This window comes from Monodelphis domestica, chromosome 8 (assembly GCF_027887165.1).
Source record: "Monodelphis domestica isolate mMonDom1 chromosome 8, mMonDom1.pri, whole genome shotgun sequence".
Taxonomy (NCBI): domain Eukaryota; kingdom Metazoa; phylum Chordata; class Mammalia; order Didelphimorphia; family Didelphidae; genus Monodelphis; species Monodelphis domestica.
In genome coordinates, this window is record NC_077234.1 from 106,150,249 (window position 1) to 106,177,739 (window position 27,491).

Sequence of the window (27,491 nt, forward strand, 5' to 3'; positions counted from 1 at the left end):
CTTTAGATATCATCTCTTAACAAAATATTTGTTTCCCAATAATAATTTAGTAGCTTTGAGGACTTAAAAAGAGCTTTCATAGTTCTATCTCTGGGAATTCTTCCAGGTCTTTATTAAATATAATTCTTAATGTGCCCACATTCTAAGAACTCAGAACTAAGAGGATGAAATAGGCCTTTTTTGGTTTGTCCATTGGAAGTATGACTTTGCTCTCTATGGAAATATATACCTGAAGCAAGACACATATGCATAAGGGCTGATGAAGAAAGGTTACAAAGTGTTGGAATGGGGATGCCTGCAGGACAGGTGGGCTCTTAGGAATAACAAGTCACAATAGAACAAACACTACAATGAAGTTGTGAAATATTAGATAAGTTTCTTCTTTCAAAAATTCCTGTGTTGGTAAATATCTAGCTACTTCATTCCTTCAAAGAGCCATGATTTTATTCATATATCTTCTCTCTATCAACACAGTTTGCAGCCATTGGTAGCTTTCAATCTTCTAGTGATAAGCTTTTTTCAAATATAATTAGTCAAGTCTTCAGACACTAAATAAACAATCTCATACTTAAGAGCCATATATCTTAACATCCTTACACTTTGAAGGAATGTGTCAGATATTCAAAAACAAAGTTGTTTCTATAATGTGAATGGGTGTAAAAGTAAGTATTTATTGGAGGACAATGAAGTAGGACTGAAAAAAAAATCATTTCAGAGCCCCAGACAAGGCCATCTGTCCTATATGCCTAATGCCCCACAGTAAACAATTTTTAATGCATTCTGGCTCCCAGCTGTCCCCTAAGCAAAATTTCAAATGAACTTTGGCTCTGCCCATTCTTCTTCCTGAACCCATTTCCCCCTCTCTTGTTTTTTCCTGATGAAGAGCAAGTGACTAATGTCCTCATAGCACCCCACCCAAACAATTCATGTTTGAATTCCTTTAAAGATCCTGGAATTCCAAATTGACACCTCATTCCTCAGCTGTTAGTCCCTCCCACTTAACTTGCTTTGACTTTATATACATTTTATACATGTTCATTGAATGTTTTTTGATTGATTGATCAGTGCATACTTTCTTTTCTAGAGCCAAAATTTCAAGTTTTCATTTTCTAATTAATAAAGCAATTAATACTAAGATTGATAATTGTAAAGTTTGTGTTAAAAATAAATTTGAAGTTAATTTTGTCCTGAAAGGATAATTTATCTTCTCCTTCCACATTTTACACCCACACTAGTCTCTGGATGCAAAATATGTGGGGTCATCATTCATTTAATCAACCAACAAGCATTTATTGTATTTATTATATAGTAGGCATTGGGGTACACATAAAAAAGAAAGGAAAAATAATATCTAACAAGTTCCTTGAGTGAATTTGCCTTGTTTGGGAGAGAGAGAAGAGGGTGGCATGTCAATGAGCATTTATTAAGCGCTTAATATGTTATTCCAGACTCTGTATTGAATGCTAGGGATACAAAGAAAGATAAAGACACAGACCCTAATCTCAAGGAGCTCACATTCCAAAGGAGAGGGCAGCATGTAAAAAACTGTACATGCAAAATAGATGGTATAGACATAAGGTAACATCAAAGGGAAGGGAAGCAAATAATGTTTTGTTTTGTAAATTGCCAATATAATCTCTCTTTCTTCAGCCTTTTAAAACCTAAATCCCCAGAAAACTAGAGATATTTTTAAATTGAAAACAAGAGGCTCACCATTATAGAATAGTGTACATTGGCTTGGGGACCTGTGGAATAATTGGAAGTGATTGGTCAGAGTTCCTGAATTCATTGCTTTTACATATCACAAACTATTCTCTTAATTTCTTTCATATTTGTGAAAAGGTCTTTTTTTTTCTGATTCACAAATTATACAATTAAAGCACAACACTGAATATATTGCCAGCATTAATAAGGGTCTATAGAACTGACATTTTAATTTGGGAGGACTTTCAGTCTTTTGCTAACTTTACTGAAATCCATGTCCTGCCAATGGGTCTTAAGTCAATCAAGCCCATGTTCATTCTAAGTGTGTTGAGTACATATGTACAAATTTTAGGCTGGAGGAAACTTTATTTTTCTATTCCAAATGAGGAAAGAGCTTTTCAGATTTTATCTAACCTTTAGTAAAGACAAAACGCATACCAACAGTCTACATAGATATTGATTGACTATACTTGTGCAAAACATATTATTTTAGAAATTGTTGATAAATATAGTTATTGCCATACTTTATGTTGTATTAAAAATATATTTCCAGAGCCATAGGTGTTGTCAGATTCCTTTATAAGTGGAGGCTTACAAAGCTGCTGTTTACTTTAGCAGCGTAGAGAGAAGCACACCATATATTCCATTGAAGGCAAAGCCATCAGGAGCTATGTCAGCCTGAAAAGGCTTAAAGTGAATTATTCACCTCTTAACACTCCCTTGTGTTTGGTCCCTGGCAAAAAGAATACTTGTTATCAATGCAGAAAGCAGTATCTGTAAATTGAGGGAAAAGTTCACTCCAGTTTTCCAACTAATGTATACCTGTGTATACAATCAAAGCTGTCTCTAAGCACTGACATTTTTCAAAAGAACACTCTTTCCCCTTCTCCCCTCTTCCCAATGTCGGAAAAGTCTGAAGCTCTTTCTAAATATGATTGTATCTGAATGGGTGGTGAGACTGTTATCACACATAATAATACATTCCAGCATTGCCATTAAAAGCATTTATTAAGTGACCATGAGAATGAAGCCCACTACAAAACAAAAACAAACCCAATAAAACCTCAAAACATCACCAAAGAATATTAGAATTGTTTCTGCTCACATCAAGACTTAATCTAGCCCTAAAAACAATGTGGGAGCATGTCCTTTGCAGGGACTTGAATTTACACTAAGTAGCCCTCTACTCCAAAATAGATCTATCTTACAAACTTTATGGAACATGTTCATATTTCTAAATTGTAAGAATTCTTACTATAAATTACAAATGATGTCCACCATCTTTGTAGCATCATACGAATGGAAATAGACACCACTGGCAGAAAAGAAACTGAAATAGAATTTAAAGCAGGAGAAAGATGAACCAGTCTCTTGTCTACTGTGTTGGTGTAGTTACTAGAAAATGAAAGGTGCAACATACCATTGGAAAACCAGCATAGATATTTAGAGAGGCATTGCATGTGTGGGGTGCAGGAGGGAGGAATCAGTGCTAAACTAGGAACATATAGAACTCTACAATTTAAATCCAATGCTTATTTTCAGCAGATCAAATTCTGGAAGTAATAAATTAGGCATAAAACTTCATGGAATCAGTTTATCACTGACCACAGAATAAAATTTTTCTAGGGCCTATCACAAACTTCTTTAAATGAAAATTAATTGAAAGGCTCTTATTTCTCCTTTGAAATTTCATAAGGAGATTGAGCCTTATATTAGAAACTCATAGAGATGCATTTCTGTTCCCTTTTTGCTATGACTAATTCTTGGGGATTTTTTATAGAAAGCAAAATTTTTTTCTTGAACTGACCTCACATCCATTCAGTCATTCATCATTTACCATAATTGTAAAATGATTCTGCAACTTTTTCATGTATCACTTCAGTTTTCGTCAATACTTGAAAACATTCCATTGATTTTTCTATGAATACATGGCATTATGCTCCTTTGAGATTAGAATTAAAATTAAATTATATTTTCATTTTGCATTTTAAACTCTTATTGTTTAAGATATATTCAAGTTTTCTCATGATGAAGAGATCTCTTGGTTCCCTGCTTTGAGAGAAATTCTTTCTTTCAAATAAAAGTTATTCTGCAATGTAAAGATTAAAATTAATATCCAATACTCCAAGTATTATATTTAATAATATTTATTAAATATTTATCTTGAAGTATAAGGAAGGCTAGCAAAAACCAAAAACTGCTTGTCCCTCCTCCACATGGATCCAGAGAGAGCCTGTAGGGGGAAACAGAAATTCAAAACTCCCCCCAAGTAAGGAGGCACACAAACAGGAAAAGGAAAAGAGAATTGTGGGAAATGTAGTATCTAGGGTTCAAGAGTCTAAATAAATACAGTAATCCTCTCAAAGCATTTAATTTATAGTTGAATAAAAGGGATTTGCCTACAATGGAAATCCTTGAAAGAAATGAAATTCTTGCTAAACAAATACATGTTTGAAGATGAATTTCTGACAGTATTGTTAACTATGTTGTCTGATGGCCCTGAGTATTCCATTTTACATTGAAATTATTTGTATCTTATCCAAATGAATGATTTGTTCTATAGTGTAGGCTTCTGGGTTTTGGTTTTCTATCTGTAAGAAATGGTATATTACAAACTGTTTCATAATTAAGAAGGTCCTATCATTTTTTAGAATTTTTGTTGTTGTTAAACAAGATGATAGCTTCTTAGGTACCTGCTTTGATTCATTTATATTTACCCGTTACAAGATAATTAGCCAACCTCAACTAAAATTCTAGGAGGCAACCATCATTATCCAGAATAAAAACTCTCAGTGAAAACAATTTAAAAGTAATTTCTGCTCACTAGCCATATCATTGTGAAACTTTCTTTTTCTATATCATTGGTAGATTTTTCTTTGATTTTTTATTTTCTCTTTTCATTCTTTTTTTTGTTAATTTATTTTATTATTCTTCTCTATTATTCTGTTTCCTTAACTCCTTTCAGTTACATTTTAATTTAAAATTTCTCCCTCTTCTCTTTTCCTCTAACTTCTTCTGTTTGCCAATTTTGTTTTCTTGGTCTTTTTTATAAGATGATTTTTTTTCCTTTGTTCTCTTGAATACTTGAAGACAATGAATAGTACCTTATACAACAAAAAAGAGTTGAGAAAAATAGGTATGAAGACAACATGACAGGGTATCTTTTTTCCTCTTTTCTCAGATTCTGATGCTACAGTACATGGGAAGATATGCATATAGAAGCATATATAACTTTGTTCTAAAATTATATTTTTAAAACTTTAATTAATTTTATTTTTATTATCACTTTAAGTTACCCATTTCATTGAGAATATCTGTTTTAATTATAAAGAAAGGATTCTGAATTCTTCCCTTTTCTAATCTGATGAGCAAATTTTTGACAGACTCTCCTCTTATGACCCGAAGAAAGTTTGGAGTGTTATAGTATATATTCACAAATAATTGAAATTGTTAGAGCTTTAGTTACCTGAAATATTTCAAGGCTAGCATAAACCTCACCCTACAACATATAGCTGTTACCCAGCATTGTAATTCTTCACAAATGTATATCTTTTTTAGCACCTGTTTTTATTTTACCATAATAGTGTTGACCTGTCTCTGAGCAAAAGGATTTGAGAAAAATCTTCAAAATAGTGTTTTGAAAAGCTAATTAAATTAATTAAATCAGTTGTACTCTACATACAAATAGTTTTACAGCTTTTTTGTTATTGGAACATCAAGTTTTCCCTGAAAAGCCTGTATTTCCCATAATGTAGACCAGACTAATGATACACCTCTGAAATTAGAACCCAGTACAGTAAGTTAATGAAAACACTCCTGAAATACCAAAGGCTGATTCTGTCAGGGTGAAATGGGAGAGAAAAAAAATAAGACAGAATACTCTTCATTGCCCTCATCTCCTTGGGTAGCTTGCAACAGGCCGTTGGATAAAGAGAAAAATTGCATAGCATAAATTAGCCATTGGATGATTTCTCTCCTACTGTTTCCAAACATTTAAGACTGAGAGCAGTCATGGGACAGCTTTAAAACTTTTTGTTCCTGGTGTGTTGTTGGTTGTTTTTTTTTCTTTTTAGTCAGGAAGTCCTTCTAAGGAAGTAGTTTATGGGGAGGTAAAAAGTACCACAATATTTAGATTTAGTTGTTCATTAAAATATTTAGTATACACTATTATGCCTCACCATGGACCTTTTACTTCAGTAATTGTACATTTTCCACATTACTGGTAAAAGGCAAAACTGCTCACAGCATAATAGCGTGATATGAAGGGATGCAGGAAACAAGAGATGCTTTGTCTCTAAGTCAGCTGCAAGGAGAAATGATGTGTATGAATGTACAGTATAGGGAGTGCAGTGAAAGATCCAGTCTCTTTCTCCAAAAGGACTCTGGTTGGTGATACAAGGAGAATTCAGTTCTTTTTGGCAGATCTCCACATTAGCCTGGATACTGTTTTAAAAAAAAAAGATGAAAAGAAAAAAAAATAGTAGTAGCTCCACAATTTGGTCATTTGAAGTTAGTTATTCTTTATAAATAACATATATTCTCCCCTTATTTTTGCATTATAATAATTATTAACATATAAGTTCATAGTACACATATATTATTTAGAAGAAATTGGCAGTAACAAGCCTTCCAATGGCATCATTCAGATGCCATTTCTATACTTTGGACATGACTATTAATAAGGATGAGAATTAATTGTAGAGATGAGATCTGCCATATGGGTAGTGCTTGTAGTTATTATGGGCACATTTTGAAGCAAAGACTCCTGGAAGATCACCCTATTTTTCTTCACTGAACACCAATGCAGTAGATTATTTCGAATCATATTACCTCAATAAGGGCATCAGAATCCCCACAGATGATATAATGATGATTAAAACAGGCATTATTAAACAACTCACTTTTTTAATATGCAGAAATTAGGTCATTTTCCCACTCCTCCCACAAACATTCAATCTTAATATCTGACTAATGAAACAACATAAACAGTGTCATCCATCAGGTTCCTAACAGAGAATGCCAGTTATGACAACCTCATTGTTTACTTTAGCAGGTAATTTGTGGACCGGAATCATTTAATTGTTCCGAGTACATAATTACATGCCAGCATTTTCCAATTTAATTAAAATGTACAAAACTGAAGATTAAGGGAATTTTTGAATTATTAATCATTTCTCCACTAGGAAATCTTGTTGCTCTGCAGGAGATTTGTCCAGTGTACAACTATACGTATTTTTTTCCTTCTTTTTCACAGACAGACAATTTTCCCGCAGAGCCCAATTACATGGGCAGCAGGCAGCAGTTTGTTCAAAGGTAAGGCCTATTAAATAACTTTCTCAGCTTCCCCATTTGCATCCTTGTCAAAATTGCTTTGCTAGACAGTACACTTCAGATGGAAACTAGTAGAAACGGCCCTTTCTCGTCTTTTCTTCTCTGTATTGCAGTAGCTCCACGTTCAAGGACCCAGAAAGAGCCAGCCTGAGAGACAGTGGGCATGGGGACAGTGATCAGGCTGACAGTGACCAGGACACTAACAAAGGCTCCTGCTGTGACATGTCTGTGAGGGAGGCACTCAAGATGAAAACGGCTTCCACTAAAAGCCAACCCCTTGAACAAGGTGAGTGAAGTCTCCCAATGCCTTTAAAATGCAAAGAAAGCTTAAGCAATCATTATAAACCTATTAGTCCTACAGTCACAGTTTATCACAGTGGAATGGTCCATTGATAATCTATCAAAGGAAACAGTCAATCCTGTAATTGTCCCAGAAAAAAAAAAGCTATTGAATATTTCTGTAAAAACATAATATATGTCTCCAAGGGCGTTAGTCTTTTATGTCATTCAGAACTCTTCTTTAAAACCGTAACAACAAATAATCAAGAAACACTCCTAGTAGGTATACAAAGTATCCAAACTGTACCAAGTTGGGTAGTGTGCCATGTTTCTATTGGAGAAATATGGACTATGTTCTTGCAAATATATATATTTAAAATAGGTACATACGGATTTGAAATGAATTTATATATCAAATTCTGTTAAAATGGGATAAATATGGTCATAAGAAAACCACATTGTATCAGAATTTCCATGTCTGAAATATTTATTAACTTAAGAAGCACAGAGGAGAGTAATAGCATAATCCAATGACCAATAAAATATTCATTTACAACTAATAGGAGTTTCTATAAACCCTATAAATGATGAATTAAAGTACACTCTGGACAAAAGGTAATAATCTTACTTTATTAAAAATGCATTTCTTTTCTAAAAATTCTCAATGTCATTCATTTTCCTAAAATGATGCTTTGTTCATTATAATATATTTAATTTGAAAAAGCTAAACACTTGCTAACAATGTCACCTAAATATAATGAAGCAATTAAGATTAATTAAGATGATTTGGAGGTGTGCGGTTATGGTTTTCTCAGCTCAAAAAAGAAAAAAAAGAAAAGCATGGTGATAGTATTCTGACTTTAGAATTTGGAATGCTAATGGTTGATATAAGATGTTATCTAGAAAGTGATTAATAATAGTTAAGAATATTTTAAGTTGTCTTCAAAATGAGCAAAATTTATAATTAAGTAGAACTACATTGTCTCTTATTAATTAACTACTAATTGGAACCTGATTTTTTTTTATTCTAGTAGTGGCTGATTTATATTCACAATCATAAACAAATGACATCATTTAATTTTTAATCAAGTTGGAGTTAAAATTTGCTCTTTGCTCTGTAGACTATTTAGAATGCTGCAGTGATTTTATTCTGTATGCTGTAAGGGCTAACCTCACAAAAGACTGTTTTCCAAGTAACAAATACCAGAAAGATAATTTTTTCCTCCCTACTTTACAAAGTGACTCTGATTATAATTGGATGTTGATCTATATAAAGATGCAATGTCCTCCCTCTGCCCCTTTCGTTTCAGCACTGAGGAATTTCTTAGGTTTCTTCATAGGTGACTTACAATAGTGTCTTTAGATGTTAATTTTTTTTTTAAACTGAAATACTTTGAGAGACATAAAATGTTGCTTGTTCTGCATAAAAATATGGCTTCCATGGAAAAGAGTTAAATGATGGCCTGTTTGACTCATATCTTGTGCATGGGGCACCACAAGAAAGCTCATTTCATCAAATATTTTTATTACTTATATTTGTAAAGCTATGAAACTAGTGAAAGGTATGCATTCACTGTCATAGTTTGATCCAACAAAAAAAATTTCACAATTGATTCATATGAATGTCTCAGTTTTCTTTTTTTTATTGTTTAAATTGAATTCAGGGCCTTAAGAGAGAGGATCTTCCAAGTGCTAGCAAAGAAAAATCAAGGGGCAGCTGGGTTTGTTTGGGCAGCTGGGCAGCAGTGGATTGAGAGCCAGACCTAGAGATGGGAGGTCCTAGGTTCAAATTTGGCCTCAGGCACTTCCTTGCTGTGTGACCCTGGGCAAGTCACTTGACCCCATTGCCTAGCCCTTACTGATCTTCTGCCTTGGGACCAATACACAATATTAATTCTAAGACAGAAGTTAAGGATTAAAAAAAAAAAAGGAAGAAAAATCACTGTGGGAAAAAGACAGAGGATCTTTTCTACCTGATAATGTAAATTTGGCATAGGAAGCAAGTCTTTCTAGCACTGATAGAGAGGTCTAATGATGTATCGGTAGTGTACTGATTTTTTTCCCCAAGACTTAAATGAGTAAAAACAAGGTCTGCAGAAATAGATATTGTTTTCCTCTTAAGAATAAGGACATTTTTCTTTTATGAAAAAAAAAAAGAAAATATCCATAGAAATGGATCTTTTAACACAAGAAGTCATTTCAGGGCCTAATCTACAAATATGACATAAAATTATATTAACTGGAGTGCAGTATGTGAGTAGTTTTCAAAATATATGAAATCAGAAAAGGAATTTGTAAATAATTCTTAAGATCCATTAATCTTAGGATGTTTAGACTATATATTAAAAATGAGTGAATAATTCTGTCATACATGAACCTGCAAAATGAGAGAGTTTAAACTGGTATTAAATATGTGTCACCATTACTGATTATTGAACCAGGCTAAATGACCAGGTAGAAACCCTGGGGGGGAAAAAAAAAAGCACAGTTCCTGTCACATAATACACAATTAATGCTTGTTAACTGAGAAGCGAGCTGATATCACACTTAATAATTGTCTTTTTGCATTATGTTGATTTATGTAGAATTACACAGTTTCCCAACAGGCTATTTGAAAGGCATTTAGGACTGCTCTGCTATTTTTAATATTTTTAAATGTCATTTTTAATTGATTTATCACTTTCATATGTTAGGTGTTAATTTAGATGCACATTTTGCTGACAAATAAATTATGATAAATATAGGACCAGGTATCAGGTAGAATGTCCTTAATATAAAGCGCCACATTTTTAGAAATAAAGAAAACCTTTCTTTTATTCCTCAAGAAACCTTACTATTCCCCCCATTAGTTTTTTGATGTTTTTAGTAAGGCAACATTTTTCCTATCCTTCCCATTTTTAGAAATGATTCTTAAAATTCTACTTTAGACTTTTTCATATCTTTGGGAAATATTTAGTAAAATTTTCTTTAGCTTACATTAAACCATTGAATCTTTAGTTCATATTAAATCATGGAATCCTTAGCTTATATTAAATGATGGAATTAGTTTCATTATTGTCATTAAATTTTGTGCTAAAGTAATGAATTTCTCTTGAAGTGGCCAATATCTAAAATCCCAGGATTTTCTATAAGCAGTGTCTTGTCTTACAGAAGAAGGATTATTTATTTGGAGTCTGTGTTTTCTTGAGTTTATTTCTCTATTAATATGATTCATTTTTATTAGAGCATTTGGTTTTAGCCATCTTGGCAAAATTCTAAAAATTATCAATTTTTTACAACCTTATTATCAATGCAAAACTGAGGATAAAAGGTATCTAAAATACTGTTGTTGTTGTTGTTGTTGTTGATAACCCCTATAATCCTGAAGCTGGATTGGGAACTATTGGGGGTTATTTATTTTTGCTTGATTGTTTTGTTTGTCAAATAATTCAGTTGGCATTCAACTGGGAAATTTGGGATTGGGTTGTTTTTAATTTGTGTGGGTAAGTTGTCTACATCTCTTGTCTGTACTCCTCCCCTCCCCAAGAATCTGTAATTGGACTTCTAACCATTACTTTTTAATCTAAGGATAATTTGTATCTTTAAAAATCATCATTTTAATCTCTCTAAGAAGTCATAGAAATGAAAAGATCTTCCTATTTAAAAAAAAAATTAAACATAGAAGATCACAGGCAATAAAGCAACCCCCGACCCCTTTCTGTTTATCTAATTGCATATTTATTTATTTATTTATTTGGGGATTTCTGAACATTTAAATTTGAAGGGGTTATCAAATAAATCAACAAATATAAAAAGTACACAAGATACTATTTTTATGAAAGATAAAAATTCCTACTTTAAAAAAGAATATAAATAGATTGAGTTTATACAATTCATACCTCTTTGAACATTATTAAGGATTTCACTCTTTAAGGAAAGCTCTAACATTTCAGCCTCTTTTTCCTAGTAGTGCCCTGTAAATTACAGGCTTTTGACTGCCAGTTGATACTTTTTACCCTCTAAGCAAGATTTCAATAATCACTGAAAGTCAGCACTCTTTATTGATTCTCCAATAATAAATGTGCAGTGTTCAGAAATGTTGACTGACAAGTCCTGTGAGCTCCTCATTGATAACCGAGACTTAGATCTCAATTTCCCCATGGATAATCAGTCCTCTAATATCTCTATAATTGACTGATATCAGGGCCTTGAAACCTGTATCCAGTGGAAAAGCATTCTAAGTTGTGATTTTTCTTGTCCTCAAATCCCAGAAAAGACAAGAGCTATTGCCCTTCGCTTTTCTCTGCCTTGATGAGTTGTCCTTAGCTCTTTCCTCTGGGTGTATTCTCAGACCCTTCCTGGTCCTGGGCAGATCTGGCCTTCAGCTTCTGGTTCCATAATCATTTCCTTTTTTTCCCCCCAAATTCCAAATTTTATAAAACAAAACAAGTATTTCCATATACAAAGATAAAGAAGACCGTACATAGATGAAATCACAAATCTATACCTTTAGCTTACTTTTCTTCAAGCCTATCTAATAATTCCCATCCACTAGAGGCTCAGGCTCTTCCCCAACCTCCTCACATCACAAAAGATAAAACTTGTACATAGAAATTGTCTTCCATATTTCACCTTTATGACCACTTTCTGGAGGTAACATTCACAGTTTATTCTTCTAGGATTAATTCTATGGCTGTGCACCATATTCTCCTTGTTCTACTCATTTCACTGTTCATTATCTCATGTAGTTCTTTCCAAATTTTGTTTTTCTTTTAATCATTCTGTTTATCATTTCTTGTAGCACAGTCGCATTCCATCATAATCCTATACACAGTTTGGTCAGCCATTCTTCAATTGATGGGCACCCTTTCAGTTTCCAATTCTCTGCCACAACAAAGAGAGCTGCTCTAAATATTTTGGAACATGTGGGTTTTTTTCTTCTTTTCCTGAGGATATGCACAGATTTATAATTCTTTGGGTGTAATTCCAAATATCTCTCCAAAATGGTTGGATTAGTTCACAGCTCCACCAACAGTGCATTAGTGTCTCTGTTTTTCCACAAATATTATCATTTCATTTCATTTATTTTTCTGTTCTGTTATCTTCCTCTTCTATCTCTTGTTACTTGGCAGTGATGTGGCATAATGGATGGAGTTTTAAAACTGGAATTAAGAAGATATATGTTCTAATCTTGCCTCAGTCCATTGCCAGTAGTAGGACCCTGGGCAAGTCATTTACTCACTCTTTGACTCAGTTTTCTCATCTGTAAATTGAAGATAATAAAAGTACCTACTTTATAGGGTGGTTGTAATGCACAAGTGAGATAACACACGTAAAATATTTTCCAACCTTAAATTCCTATATAAATGCTAACTATTATAATTGTCAATATTGAGAAAGAAATCACTAATTAAATACCAGAAAGATTAAAATAAACAGAAATCAATATGGTAAAGAACCTATGAAATTATAGGACTAAATATATATATACATATATATATATGTATCTACAGATACATGTATATGTTTATATACTATAAGTGCATCTATATTTTATTATATATTATATATATATATATATATACTTATCATGTTTCTCTATTGTCTTCCCAGATCACATTCTAGACACTGGGAGAAACAAAAACATGTGTATTCCACACATACACAGACACACTCCCATGCATAATATGCCTATTTTATATGCATATTTTTCCCTTAAGGAAAAGCAGTGGTTAATTAACATACCCAAAACCACAAAGCTTGTGAACTTTTATATTTGTAGCAAAACAGTATTATTTGAGGTGAAAAAGTGCTTGCACTTCATGAGATGATTTCAGTAAAATTGGAAATACTCTATACCGTCCATTCTCATACTCCTCTCTGCAAGTAACTCAGTCATTGACAATACGATTGACATATTACCATTGTTTCCAATATTTCTGGGGAGAGTGATTCTTCAAGCTGATATCATTACTAAGAAAGAAAGATTTAAAGATACAGTTTGGTGAGAAGATTGGTGAACAAGGAACAAAAGCATTGATTCTATGAATTAGGGGAAGAAAATTCTCTGAGAATAGAAAATGGTACAGTCAGGTCGTTTAGCGTAATATCTAATACCTACTTCACAATTTTGTCTAGCACTGGCACAGCCTGCAACAGACTCTTTTCATGGGTTTTTGTTGTCCTGATCTGTGTTCTTCATTGAACTATTCAGATTCAATCTATTCCCTCATATTTTCTCCCTATTCCTTCACCATTCTTGCTTAAATATCTTTTCCTTTAAAACAACTTTCAAACTTCCTCAAGGAAGAGTTGGAAAAATGTTGAGCAATCATTTTTTTTTATCCAAAAATCCAACATTTACTTGAGCTATGAGTATGGAGAAGTTTCTTAATTTAATTAAATTTAACAGTATTTATAAGGCACCTACTAAGCTAGAGGCACAGTGCTAGATACTAGGGAGGCAAAGATAAAATGAAATAAAGTGTTCTTTCACTTCTTGAGCTTACATTCCCTGGTGATGGTGGTGGTGGTGGTGGTGGTTTGATGGGAGAGATAGAGTATACCACAACTAAAGAGATCAGGGAAGATTTTATGGAGGAAAGGGTTTCCTGAGGCACCTTGAAGGAAAATAAGAATTCTTGGAGATCAAGGTGAAGTGTTGGTTTATTAAGGAGATGGAAAATGTTTTTCTTTCTTTTGTGACTTTGTGTAGTTGGGAGATGGTGGATCAAATTTGAGTGACAGTTATAGAAAATGTTACTGGAACAGAGAGTTTATTAGGAATTGTATCAAGTAAATCTCTACAGACTGGCTGAAGCTTATTGTATAGGATCTTAAAAGTGAGTTGAGAATTTATCATTTATCCCATGGACACTATAGAGCCATTGAGAGCTTCTTTTGGTCAGAGAAGTGATATGGCCAGACCTGTAGGAAAATTACATTAAATATGAATGTCCATTTCCTCATCTTCACCTGCAAAATGGAGGAAATGAGGGTTCCCATTTCCTTGCCCAAAGTGTTATGAGAAAACTAAAATGTTATGTGGATTTTAATGCATATGTGAGTCCTCATTCTCCTCTTTCTTCTATTGTTCATTATCTTTCTAATACTATAGTAGTAGTAATAGTAATAATAATGATTAATATTTATGGAGCAGTTACTGTGCACAAGAACAGGTACTTTACTTTTATTATCTCATTTGGTCCTCACAACAACCCTGGGAGGTAGATGCTAGTATTCTCCCCATTTTGAGGAAACTGAGGCAGGCAATGACTAAATGATTTACCCAGTGATGCTTAGCTAAGAAGTATCTGAGGTCAGATCTGAATCTGAGTCCTCAAGATTCTAGGACCTGCACTGAAAGAGGAAGAAGAGGAAGAGAAGGGGAAAGAGGTTGCTATAACAATCTTGAAAATTTGTTGTTGTTGCTTTTTTAAAGGATATATTGAATATCTTCTTAACCCCCCTCCCCAAAAAAAAGCCACATGGGAGAAATTGAAAATTACTCACATACAGGGAGTAAACAAATCTTTATGTGAACTTTTTTTTTTTGCTTTTTAATGACTCCTAGGAGTTTCCCAAGAAAATTTTATTATATCTATTTATCTTTATAGCTCTATCTATATTTTTTAAACTTAAGTGTCTTGTAACAAATGGCTGCTACTAAAATTCCATAATCTTTCAACTCCTCTGAATTTGTTGAATTTTGACTAAGGTTCTTACTTAACAATACATTACCATTCCTATTGATGATCTCTTTGATTGAATGATGTTTATAGGCCCTTCAAAAGAACTATGGATCTCCATCTTACTTCATATTATATTTTTGGCACTGAATGAGGAAGAAAATTTAGAACTCACTTATGGATACCCTATTTGAAGTTTCAGAGACATGCTTTTATTTGACTCAGAACATCTGTTTCTAAAATTTAGCAGCTGGTAGCATCAGAATGTAAAGAGTTGTTATTACTATCACATTTATTACTCATAGTGCAGGATCCTATAAAAATCTTAATGATTTACTATAGATTTAAAAGGATTTTCAAATCTAATTTATTTTTTGGTAAATACAGCAGTGATCTTTCTAGAGCAAAAGAATTTTAAGGCATCCAGAGACTGAAACTGTCTGGAAAATTGGTCTAATATCCCTGGGTTTTCCATCTAATTAGACCAGGCCACATTTTTTTTAGTTCAATTCAGTAATATCATCTGCTTATAATCAATAATAATATTTCAGAGTGCTGACATAGTTCTTCAAATATGGTCAGATTCTGGCTAGAATATTTACGTTTGGTATCTAAGCCAATTTAGTTGAGAATATGTTTATCTTTTGATTGTCATCATGGGAGTCCCAGACTAAATTCTATCATGCTCAGGTCCAATAACCCTGTAGAGATAGCAAATACTGTGCCTTAGCATTTCACTCTGGAAACTTTTATAGGTTTTTCCAGAGAATCTTCCTGTTAGGTACTGAGTACCTAGTCTATAAATAAGACTTCTCATTTCCTCTGAAATTCAAGAAGAGATTTTTAATACATTGATACATGATACATGATACATTCGTATCAAGATAATAATTACATTGAGTTTCTTAGTTGTTGTTGCTGTTGTTTTGTTGGTTTGCTGGGGGTAGGGTACAAGAAAAATGATGGGAAATTGGCTTGTCCAAAGAGCCAAATGATTATTTAATTTACAATAAAATATTTTGGATAAAATATCTACCATATCTTTTAATATCAGTGTAGATACCTATGAAACATTGTGATTCTTCTTTAAGGTGCAACAGGGAAATAGATAAGTTGAATGAAAGAATATTTGAGTGGTTACAGTTCAATATATTGAGATGATGGATATCATATAAAATGAATATAGATTTCCTCTAGCAGCAGAGCTTCAGTAAATGAATTTAGTTAGCCAAAATCTAAAAAGAATAGAGCATACTCATTAAGTAAATTTTGTAGTTAACTGAGTATTAAGCAGGACATTTCTTTGGGTGCTACAGCTTATTATTGAAAAACTTTAGAAGATATATAATACCTTGCCTCAATAGGAATAGTATGATGAATAAATTTCTTTAGTAAATAAAGTATTATATTGTCTCAGTTTTCTCACACTCAATTTTAATTCTCATTCTATAATTCTATTATAGTCTACATCTATATTAATAAATTTAGAGACTAAACTAATATTAACTAAGATAATTATAATTAAGCAACTTTGCAATTTTATATCCCCCTCTTTTGTATAGAAATTTTGCATAGAAATGCATTTGAGAGAAAAAATAGGTGGAGAGCAATAAGGGTACAAGTAGAGATGAGAGAGAGAGAGAGAAAGAGAGAGAGAGAGAGAGAGAGAGAGAGAGAGAAAGAGAGAGAGAGAGAGAGAGAGAGAGAGAGAGAGAGAGAGAGAGAGAGAGAGAGAGAGAGAGAGAGAGAGAGAAAGAGAGAGAGAGAGAGAAAGAGAGGGGCAGAAATATTTAATTCCATAGAAAATGTGAAAAAAATTAGTGCAAGGTATCTAGATTTCTGGTAGAGGCATTTTATTTTATATTAATCAAGAGAGTCATCATAGTTGCCTTTAAAGAAAAATATAACTGGGGCCATGCTTTCTTTCATGTGCTTCCTCTTTAGCCTCACTCTAGCATGTCTCATATATTTCTTCATTTCTGCACTTTTACTGTGATGGAGATAGTAGAGCAGACTATATACCATGAAGTCATAACTCCTAAAACTTACATTTCTTGGAAAAAGCTACTCTTCCATGTTGAAGGCCCCTTTGAGAGATGCCCCAGCAGTAATCTGAGTAGTAAGAGGCAGCACAAACACAATCTATTCCGATTTAGTACAGGAATTCTCTAAATGTGATCCTCAAACACTTCTTGTTGGTTTTCTTCCCATCTTGGCAGGGTGGGGAGTCGGGTGGGAATACTTTCATCAAATGCTACTATTGAATAAAATCATTGGGATTCTCTTAAAAACGTTCTAAACAAAATGGTCTTTTCTGTGCATTTTAGTTTATTCTTGTTTCCTAGTAATTTACAAACCCATGGAATCACAGTAAATTCAAAAGATATCTTAAGAGTGGGATGGGATACCTATAAAGAATGCCATTTTTCCTGGATTCTTTTCAAATATGTAGAAGAGACAATTACAGGTTATCATTATTAGAAAAGATTATGTAATTCAAGTGCAAACAATAAATGCTTTATTGCTATCAGTTTCAAATCATATTACTAATTAAAAGAAACTGTATTGTGAATTTTTGGGGTAGGGAAGATAAGCTGTTGGTGTGGCAACTATTCCATTGATATAGACCATCAACATTTATGTTATTTACTATTTTAGTTTCTTGCAGCCCCAAGAGTTCAAAATAACTTGCCCAGAATCACCTACTTATTCTGTTTCAGATGCAAGACTTAAACCCTATTCTTTGTGACTCCAAGAGTGATTTTTCCACCATGCTTTTATATAATATTTATAAATTATTTAAATGTAACAAATTCCTAATTAATATTTTTTTTATTTCTTTTGCTGCCCTGTATAAGTGAGTGTTTAGGAAGGTGGACATATGCTCATTCTTCTTGAACTTATGATCTAATGGGCAAAAAAATCTTACAATTTAATATACTAAATTATTATGTTAGGTCAATACACTGAATTCATTTATTTCTATTCCTGGACTCAGAAGTTTTTATTTGGTATATTTTAATGAATAATCATAGAATAAACTAAAGTATTAAATAATATAATGTTTATATCATGTTTATTGCCCATGCCAAGCCAATTCTTAAATAAACATTTGGAAAGTATTTTAGGTAGAGATCTTCATTGAAAGTAAGATACTGGGACACCTAGGTAGCACAGTAGTTGGACCACCAAGCCTGGAATCATAAGGAACTGAGTTCAAATTTGGCCTCAGATACTTCCTAGCTATATGACCCTGGGAAGGTCACTTAAACCTTATTGCCTAGCTCTTTTGACTTTTCTGTCTTAAAAGTTAAGGTTTGTTTTTTGTCCTGTTTTGTTTGTTGTTGTTGTTGTTTGTTTGTTTGTTTTAAAGGATGGGGAGGTTCAACTAAGTGTCTCAGGGGATAAGAAAGCCAGGTCTGCAGAAGAAAGGTCCTGAGTTCAAATGTGAACACAGACAAATCACTTAACCCCAATTGCCTAGTCTTTACTGCTCTTCTGCCTTAGTATTAATTTTAGCACAGAAGGAAAGGGTTTAAAAAAAAAGGAAGAAAGTGAGATATCAAACCAATTGTACCATATCATATACTACCTCTCATTATTAAAGAACAAAGAACATATTTTTCCTGTGAAAGTAGGTGTTTTGTTTTGGTGTCCTGGATAGATTCTAATTTGGGAAAATTCCAGTCTTTGGAAACAAGAATTCATTGAATTCCCACCCAACATTTTTATCTGTGTTGTATTGTATCAAAGATAAATTATTTCAACACATTACGTAGTTCCCTGAGATATGAAGAGTCTTATTTCACATTTGCCTTGTGGATAACAATCATGGTATTTGATGGAGTGTCTGGATGCTCATTCAGAGGGTTTCAAATTCTGAGAAATGTAGTTTGTATTTTCTGTCCTGAGCTCAGAGTCCTGCAGTGCTCCATGTGATTAAATCACCCCCCAAAAGGAGGAATATGTCTTCCTTCTAATGTGCAAACTCTGGTCACCCATTTGAATCTGAGATGAAAAAATAAACAATTTTCCAGACAAGAAAAAAAAAAGAAATCCTTTTTGCACTATAAAAAGTCTCTTTGAATAGTTAGCAGTCTCTAGCCATCCTCACTGATGGTTGTAAATAGCCTCCACTTCTTATTAATTTAATTGAAATAGTTCATATGTGAAGCTTTAGATAACTTAAGGAATAATTGTAACGATAGCTAGCATTTTCATATTGATTAGTGGTTTGTGAAGCACTTGACAAATACTCTCATTTGATTATCACTACCATCCTGGAAGTTGGGTGCCATTGTTATATCCATTCTATAGATGAGGAAACTGAGTCAGGCAGTGGGTTAGAGACCTTGCCTGAGGTTGCACAACTAATATTGCTTTTATTTATATTTATATTCATATAGCACTTTCTATGTGCCAGGGTCTAGGCTGAGTGCTTTCTTTAGAAATATTATCTCAGATGATCCTCACAAAGATCCTTGGAGATAGGTGATATTATTTACTATCCCTGTTATTATAGTTAAGAAAATGGAAGTAAATGAGATTAGGTGACCTGCCCAAGATGACACAGTTAACAAGTATCTGAGGCCAAATTTAAACTCAGATTCTCTTTGACTACAGCCCCCTTTTCTGTAAAGAATATTTAAATAGTGATACTGCACATAATAGTTATTACTAAGCTGGTTTAAGCTTTAAAAATAATAATTCTAACATGAATCTGTTTAAAAAAAAAAAAGGAACTCTCCAAATTTGAATCAGTTCCCCAAAGTCCTCCATCCCCTACACTAATTGACTAATAAAATAACTTGTCCTGTTCAATAAAGAAATTACAAATTGGGTTTTATATAATTTGAACCTGGTATTGCCAATCCAGAAATAGACAAATGAAACATTTTCGGTTTAGAATAAAAACAGAGTATGAGAAATTCTTTAAAACTAGATAGTTGAACTTATTTAATGAAGAACATCCTACACATATAGCTGATGCCTTGGAAATACTGGATTTTTCATTTTTATAACATGGAGAAGCTTTTATAACAGAGGCAGCTTTTGGTGTCTCAATTATTTGCCCCCCAAATCTAAAGACTAATTATATTAAATTTAATTTTGTAATTTCTGCCAAGTCACATTTTACAAGCTTCAGAAGAGTTAACTCTTTAGCTAGAAAATTTCAAAACATTGAGTAAAAACAACAATTAGCATTTCAAAACTCTACATCTATATTCTGAAGTGATTTTTCACGCATTTTAAAAAACTGTTAGTTTGTATTTGTGCATGTGAAACTTTTTAGGTTTAGGAAATTTCTATTATAACACGAACTCCTTCTCGTCCCCCTCACCTCTTTGCCTAGGCTTTTTCTCTCTTAAGGATCCTTTTTATGTAGAGTCCTTCAGAAGATTTCTTGTTTTGTTTTTTAATTATTCTTTTGAGTGGTCTACAAAGATTATTAAATGATAATACAGGAAATGGGTCTGGAGCAGAGAAATTTCAGGTGTTGTAGAGAGCAAGGTGCCTTCATGGCATAATGAAAAGTCAAGGTATTATGTTGGGGAAAAATTCTCTAATTCAACAGAACTCAAAATAAGTATAGAACTGACAATCAGAAAACAAACAAACAAATAATTAACAATCTCTCAATTCTCCCTCTGAGTTGTTACTACTGCTGTTGATGGTGATCTTTGTTTTGTGCAATTAATAGCAGAACCATTATTCCAATGTTTGAATGTTAACTTTAGGTTGGCCAGTCAGGTATCATCTACATGGATCCCAGTCTTTAGAACTGAATGGAACCTTCTTGACTATTCAGCTCCATTTCATTCTTTTATTGTTGAGGAATGTAGAATAGGAAGATAAAAGGGAATTGCCAGGATCACCCAGGTAGTGAGGGGCATATCTGGAATCTGATCCCAGGTTCTTTGTCTTCATTCCAGTCTTTGTGTATGTGAGAGAATTTAGGTTGGGGTTTTTTTGGCTTATATAATAGTTTTTTACTTTTGTTTTAAGAGGTAACCTCAATAATGGTATATAGATCATGGAAAAATGGTAAAGAATAATAATTCATTTTTACTTTTCTATATAACACTTGAATAAAGTTGATAAAGTACTTTTTGTATATTATCAAATTTATTATTCCTAATAATCCAAGGGCAAATATAATTTACCTATTTTGTAAATTTACAAAATGAGAGGCTCAAGATTAAATATTTTCACAAGGTCAAATAGCTAGTCAATGGCAGAGATTAATTTTTCATAATTTCAAATTTGTTTAATTTCTCCCTTTTATATTGTTATGAAGGGCAATTAAGTTTTATTAGTTTAATCACAAACTATCATTGGCTCCATTCTGTTCATGTTTCAACTGAATAGTTAAGCACAAACTAAGGGGGAGAAGAAAACTTCAATGGGAAAATATCCATGAAGTGTTTCTATGTGTCAATCAGTCTGCAAGAAAATCAATCAATGAACATTTATTAAGTGCTTCCCTCATGCCAGGTGTTGTGCTAAACACTGAGAATACAACAAAAGCAAAACACAGTCTCTGTTCCTAAGAGGCAAAAAGCTTTATGAGGAAAATAAAATGTAAATAATTAGTTACATACATGATCAGTCCAGATTTCAGATAAGATCATCTGAAAGGGAAGGAAATTCACACTGAAAGGACAATTCACACTAAGGACTGAGAAAGGTCACCTGTAGAAGGGGGGCTTAGAGTTGAGACTTGATTGAAGTTGGAGAAACAAAGAAGCTTATTAGGAAGTTCCCTTCCATCTTGCAGCTCTTACACTGTAGTTGGTCCCTAGACTTCAACATACTGAAATACAAAAATGAAGTTTGCACCTAACAAAAGGCTAAAAACATGTATCAAAAAAGACCGTCAATAGTCCTACTCAAATACAAGCATCTATGTTGGTCTTCTAAGTCATGTTAAGGATAATGTAAAGGAGAGAATTAACATGATTTTATGTGATTTATATACTTCTAATTGGGCAGTGAATAGTATTATTTCTGAAAATTGTGTTAATATGGAGGTTCATGTGCTCACATGTAGATCTGGACTCTCCTCTTTTCCTTCCTTCCTTCCTTCCTTCCTTCCTTCCTTCCTTCCTTCCTTCCTTCCTTCCTTCCTTCCTTCCTTCCTTCCTTCTTTCCTTCCTTCCTTCCTTCCTTCCTTCCTTCCTTCCTTCCTTCCTTTCTTTCTTTCTTTCTTCCTTTCTTTCTTCCTTTCTTTCTTCCTTCCTTCCTTCCTTCCTTCCTTCCTTCCTTCCTTCCTTCCTTCCTTCCTTTCTTTCTTTCTTTCTTTCTTTCTTTCTTTCTTTCTTTCTTTCTTTCTTTCTTTCTTTCTTTCTTTCTTTCTTTCTTTCTTTCTTTCTTTCTTTCTTTCTTTCTTTCTTTCTTTCTTTCTTTCTTTCTTTCTTTCTTTCTTTCTTTCTTTCTTTCTTTCTCCTTCTTCTTCCATCTTCTTCCCTCTGTATTAATGAATGATTTTAAGATAGGAATATACTACTGAAGCAAATGTCTTGTGTAGAAAATTTGGGTATATATATTTTATAAATCCATTGTGGAATCTATATATATTTTTTAAGGATTTAGATGTAAGTTTGATAATCCAGCTTCACCTATATGCCCTCTCATTACGTGTGTGTGTGTGTGTGTGTGTGTGTGTGTGTGTGTGTGTGTTTTATTTCACTCATTAGAACTTAAACTTTTAAGAATAGGGACTATTTCATTTTTGTCTTTTTTCCCCCAGAACCAGCACATTTCCTGGTATACAAGAGGCCCTTAGATAAATGCCTGATGGTTCATGGATAAATTTTTCCTTTCATTTCCTGAGAGAGCAGTGTTGAGGTCAAACTCTATATTTTTTTTTTAATTTTCTACAAAGTTATTACCTTTACCAAATGAATAGCTCAGTTTCATGGCCAAGGACTTACCCTGTTTAGCCATTTTCCAAATGGTCAGAAGGAGAACTATACTATAGAATATGATGTAAGTAGTTTAGCATAAAGTCATAACCATTACTAGGGGGGGAAATCATAGTCTTATTAGCCCTAGGATAGTTTATCTTCATTTATTAGTACTAGGACCTGTGTAATCATATGATTTGGCAGGGATAAATGTACAAATTCTCTATGCTATTGTTTCTTTCAAATGCTACAGTGGTATCTCTACTGATTCTGAATATCCTAAGTCCATTCTGTATAGAAATAGCTACTTGATTTCATCTTAGTATTTCTCATGATTGATCCATTTGTTAGATGCAGAATATAAGTGGTTTTTCTGGAGATTACAAACTGTCATACAGAAATGGATTCAACACATTCTGAGAAAGGAGCTATCTAGAGTTGGAAATATCTTAAATTTTAAGTGCCAAATAAAATGTTAACTAATTCTTGTGTATCACTGCATATTCCTAACAAGCATAAGGAATGGACAAAGAAAAAACAAAGCAAAAGAAAGGTAAAAATAAAAAGCAACTGATAGATAAGAGAAATGAAGAAGTAAGAAAAATGAATTTTAAAAATTAATAAAGCATGAAGTAGAGTGTCACCAAAATTTTACTTTTGGTTCCACTCCATGGCACGGGTTTCATGAACCAAATAGCCCTGAAAGGAGACATTTGGAAAAGATAGATGACAGTGTAGTAATGCTCTTTTGAATGACTATAGCTAATAAAGGATTTAAGGAGGATTAGTGTATAGTATTAAACGCATGTATAGGCAAATGTTTCAGGGAATATATACATTCTAGGAAAAGTAATTAAATTGATATTGTGAATCAAGTGCAAAATGAACAAAATTAGAAATGCTTCTTGGGGAGCTAGCAGGTAGAAAAGTATATGCAAATTTTCCAGCCTGAAGAGAGGCTGTTACTATTTTTAGTTGTATATGTAAAGGTTTCACAGAATTGGGAAGTGATAGTTCACCTGACTGAGAAGACTTACAGCTGCAATACATTAATCAGTTTTGGATAATCAGACAGTATGCATTCATTTGAGATACACAGATGAAACAGGGTATAGGAAAAGGATTTATTTAGGAAGAGGTTCCAAATGAGGGAAGAATATATGTATGAGACAGCAAAAGGATTGAGATGTGAATTCCAGATGTTTATTAAAAATAAGGCCCCTGAAAGATAGGAAAAGGAGATCAAATCAAGAACTAGAAGCTGAGCAAGAAACTTTTACTAATGGAATTATTTTCAAAAGATTGGTGTCAGTAGGAATAGTTTCCTGGATTATGGTGAACTATAGGAATAGTATTTACCTCTACTCATGGTTCACCCTATTTAAAGGGAACAAATGAATTGAAATAAATTTAGCAACATTTCTTTTGAAATATTAAATTAGCAAGTCTCTAAATTACCTCCCCCCCCCACCAAGATTCCTTCTAATTCCAAGAGTAGATAAAGTACAAAACTTGTAAATGGGTTTCCAGTTAAGATAGCCTCTGGATAACAGTTGGTAATTCCTAGTTTCTGATTTTGCAGAATTTTCCATTACTAGGTCTTTTAAAAGAGCAGCATTGTCTAGCAAATCATTTGTTTTGGGTCTGCATTTAAACCCAGCCTCTGACTACTATTTGTATGGACTCTGTGGCCTAGGACTCATAACAGTCTGTCAGGCACATGGGCAAATCTATAAGGCTAAAAATAGCAAAAAAGTTGCTGATATGCATTGGGAAAAGTAATTCCCTCACCAGGAGTATCACGAATTAAAAAAAAAAATTGCAGGTCTGGATAAAACAAAACAAGACAAAACCAAAAAAAACCCACCTGTTTAAAGGTCATTCAAAACCAGGGCAAATAAAATCCTCAAAATTAGGTACCTCTTTCCACTGTGAAAATGTTTTTTTTTTAAAGATGCAGGTTTGATTTTTCTTTCACTGTCACTAGTTCCTTAACTCATTTTCTCCACTATTTCAGCTGAACCTCTGCAGATATTTAAAAACATCTAACCAATTAGATTAATAGAGACTACTCTCTAACATAAATTCCAAATTAATCATCTTATGCTTAATTATTTTAAGATGGTCTTTAGATTTGACCTTAAAATAATGAAATGTACAAGCATCATGTAAGATAAGTGATCATTTAAGTTGAAAATTTCTGTGTCATATAATGATCTTTTGCAAGCAAATGTGCTATCAGATCTTTTTGTAGAATAATTGGTAAGAACATACACTTTCAAGAAAGTCATTTGGAAAATGTTTTCAATTTCAAAGAATATTTTTTTCCATTTAAAATAAAAATATCAAGATATTTTGCTTTTGGTAAATTTAGGGGCTACAGATTGTTAAAATATAAACATTTTATTTTGAATACAGACTTGATTTAACACTTCTGGGATCTGTAAATGTGTTGATACAGCATAATTTTTACTAATGGAAGCCCTAGTCCTCCTATAACCCAGTGGATATTTTTGTCATTGTTGTTGTTTTAGTTTCTGGCTAAAAATTTAATCCCTCTGCTACTGATTGCGTGATAAACTTTTCCAAAGGGAGGTAGACTGGTCTTGGTGGAATAGATAAGTCTTTTCCAGATCCATACTTGAAATTGGTTGGAAATACATAATCTTTTAGAAACTATGAAACCCACCAAATTAGGAGACATCAAGGAAGACTAATGAGTGCACATTGAAGGTGCAAAGTTTATATGGGTTTTGATAGGGGGAAAGGTCTTTTGACTGAAAGGAATCAGAAAAAACTTCATGGAGAAATCCGTGAATTTGAATTGGGTTTTAGTAGAAATTTAAGTGGCAAAAGAGAGGAGAGTAAATAATTCAGGGATCAAAAAGAAAGTAAATTAAAGCTTGAAGACAGAAGAAACATAAACATTCTGTTCAGGGCATAGTCAGTGAGTTAGCAGGCAGTAATGTGCTGGGCACTGTGTTTAGGAGATTCAAAGGAAGATCCATTTCCCTAGAAGCTTACATTCTAATGGATGACACATAAATAATGAGAACCATGTGGAAACTTTTTTGAACAGAGCATAGAATGTATAAAGGGAAGAAAAATGAGATGAAACTGGAAAGAGAAGAATCTTCATCATCTTGAGGAAAAATCTAAAATTGGTAGGCAAAAAATGCCAGTGAAAATTTTTGAGCAGAGGATTGATATGAGTATATAGGAAGAGGACTAGTTTGTTCCTGGTATAAAGAATGAATTAAATAGTGGGAGGAATTTTTAATGTCAATCAACAATGCCTCCTATATACCAGGCAGTATATATATATATATATATATATATATATATATATATATATATATATATATATATATATATATATATATATATATATATAATATGCTGAAAATATAACTACAAAAGCAAAAGTCCCTATATCTATTGGGTAGAGATAATGTGTATACATTATATGTATGTGTATATGTGTTTAAGGCAAGAAGACGTGTTTGGTCATTTCAATAGATGGGACAAATGGGGATGTAGAAAGGAGAGGGACAAAGTTTGTACAGGCTTACATGAAGGTGATGCCTGTCAGAATAATGTGGAGGAAAAGAACAATAGACGTGCTGTGATTTCAGACTGACCGCAGTTGGTAACAAATTAAATATCAGATTTAGAGAGGAGGGAAGAGTCATAAATTACACCAAAGTTTTAAATATGGGAGACAGAGAAAATGTGAAGAAAAATTGTGAAGTCAAGATGGCCTAAGGCCGTTTTAGGGGAAAAGGAGGCTTTTCCTGGTGCCATATTGAGTTGTGGAGCAAAAGTGAAACACCAGGCAGAAATAGTTATACAGAGTCATAGGTCCAGGTCCAGATAGCTTTAGAAATTCTCAGGTCTTTCCTATTTGTGAGTTACCACCACAGAGATGACAACTCTTCAGGAATGAAAAAGATTGTCCCTGGGTGGTATGTAAAGAAAGAGGAGAATTGTCAAGCCCAGAAACTTAAAGTATGCCCAGGCTATTCCCTATGAACTGATAGAGTTTTTCTGATAGAAGGAACATCAGAGATATTCCACTTCATTTTACTGAAAAATCCAGAGGTAAAATGGCTTTCCTAATGTCACAGAGATCAAGGTGGCTTCTCTTACTCCAGGTTGCTACCTTATCCACTCATCCTTGTAATAAAAAGCTAGTATTGTATTGCTTTGTGAATAAAGTCTATGCATAACTTTATAAAAGGTGAAATAGTTTCCCTTCAGCATTGAACAAAAATCATATTGAATAATGAAGTTTGTATTTTCCCAATACTATGAATCTTTATTCATTTGTATTAATAAGAAGGGAGGCCAGACTAAGTAGAAGAATTTATACATACCGACACATAGTGTTTTACTTTCTTTTTTTATGCATTAATAATTTTATTTTATATTTCTCATTCTGCACGTGGTTTGCCAAACATTTAACAAATGTTATCTCATTTGAGATAACACAAAAACCTAGTGAGGTAAGTGCTATTATAATTCTCATGTGATAGAGGGAAGAAATTGAGGTTGAAAGAGGTTTTGTGATTTTCCCAAGGATGCACAGCTACAACATAGCTGT

General features: G+C 33.1%; 1 protein-coding gene across 2 annotated transcripts in view; it reads left to right on the forward strand.

Annotated features, from left to right (window-relative positions):
- The window catches only part of PCDH17 (protocadherin 17), a 113,436-nt gene that overhangs the window by 31,384 nt on the left and 54,561 nt on the right, over positions 1-27,491 (forward strand). The window contains exons 3-4 of one of the 2 annotated variants that reach the window (XM_007501498.3): positions 6,959-7,017; positions 7,149-7,321. In XM_007501498.3, coding sequence (XP_007501560.1) covers positions 6,959-7,017; positions 7,149-7,321 — 232 coding nt within the window. The remainder of the gene's footprint in view (positions 1-6,958; positions 7,018-7,148; positions 7,322-27,491) is intronic. The other variant, XM_007501499.3, reaches the window with a different exon arrangement.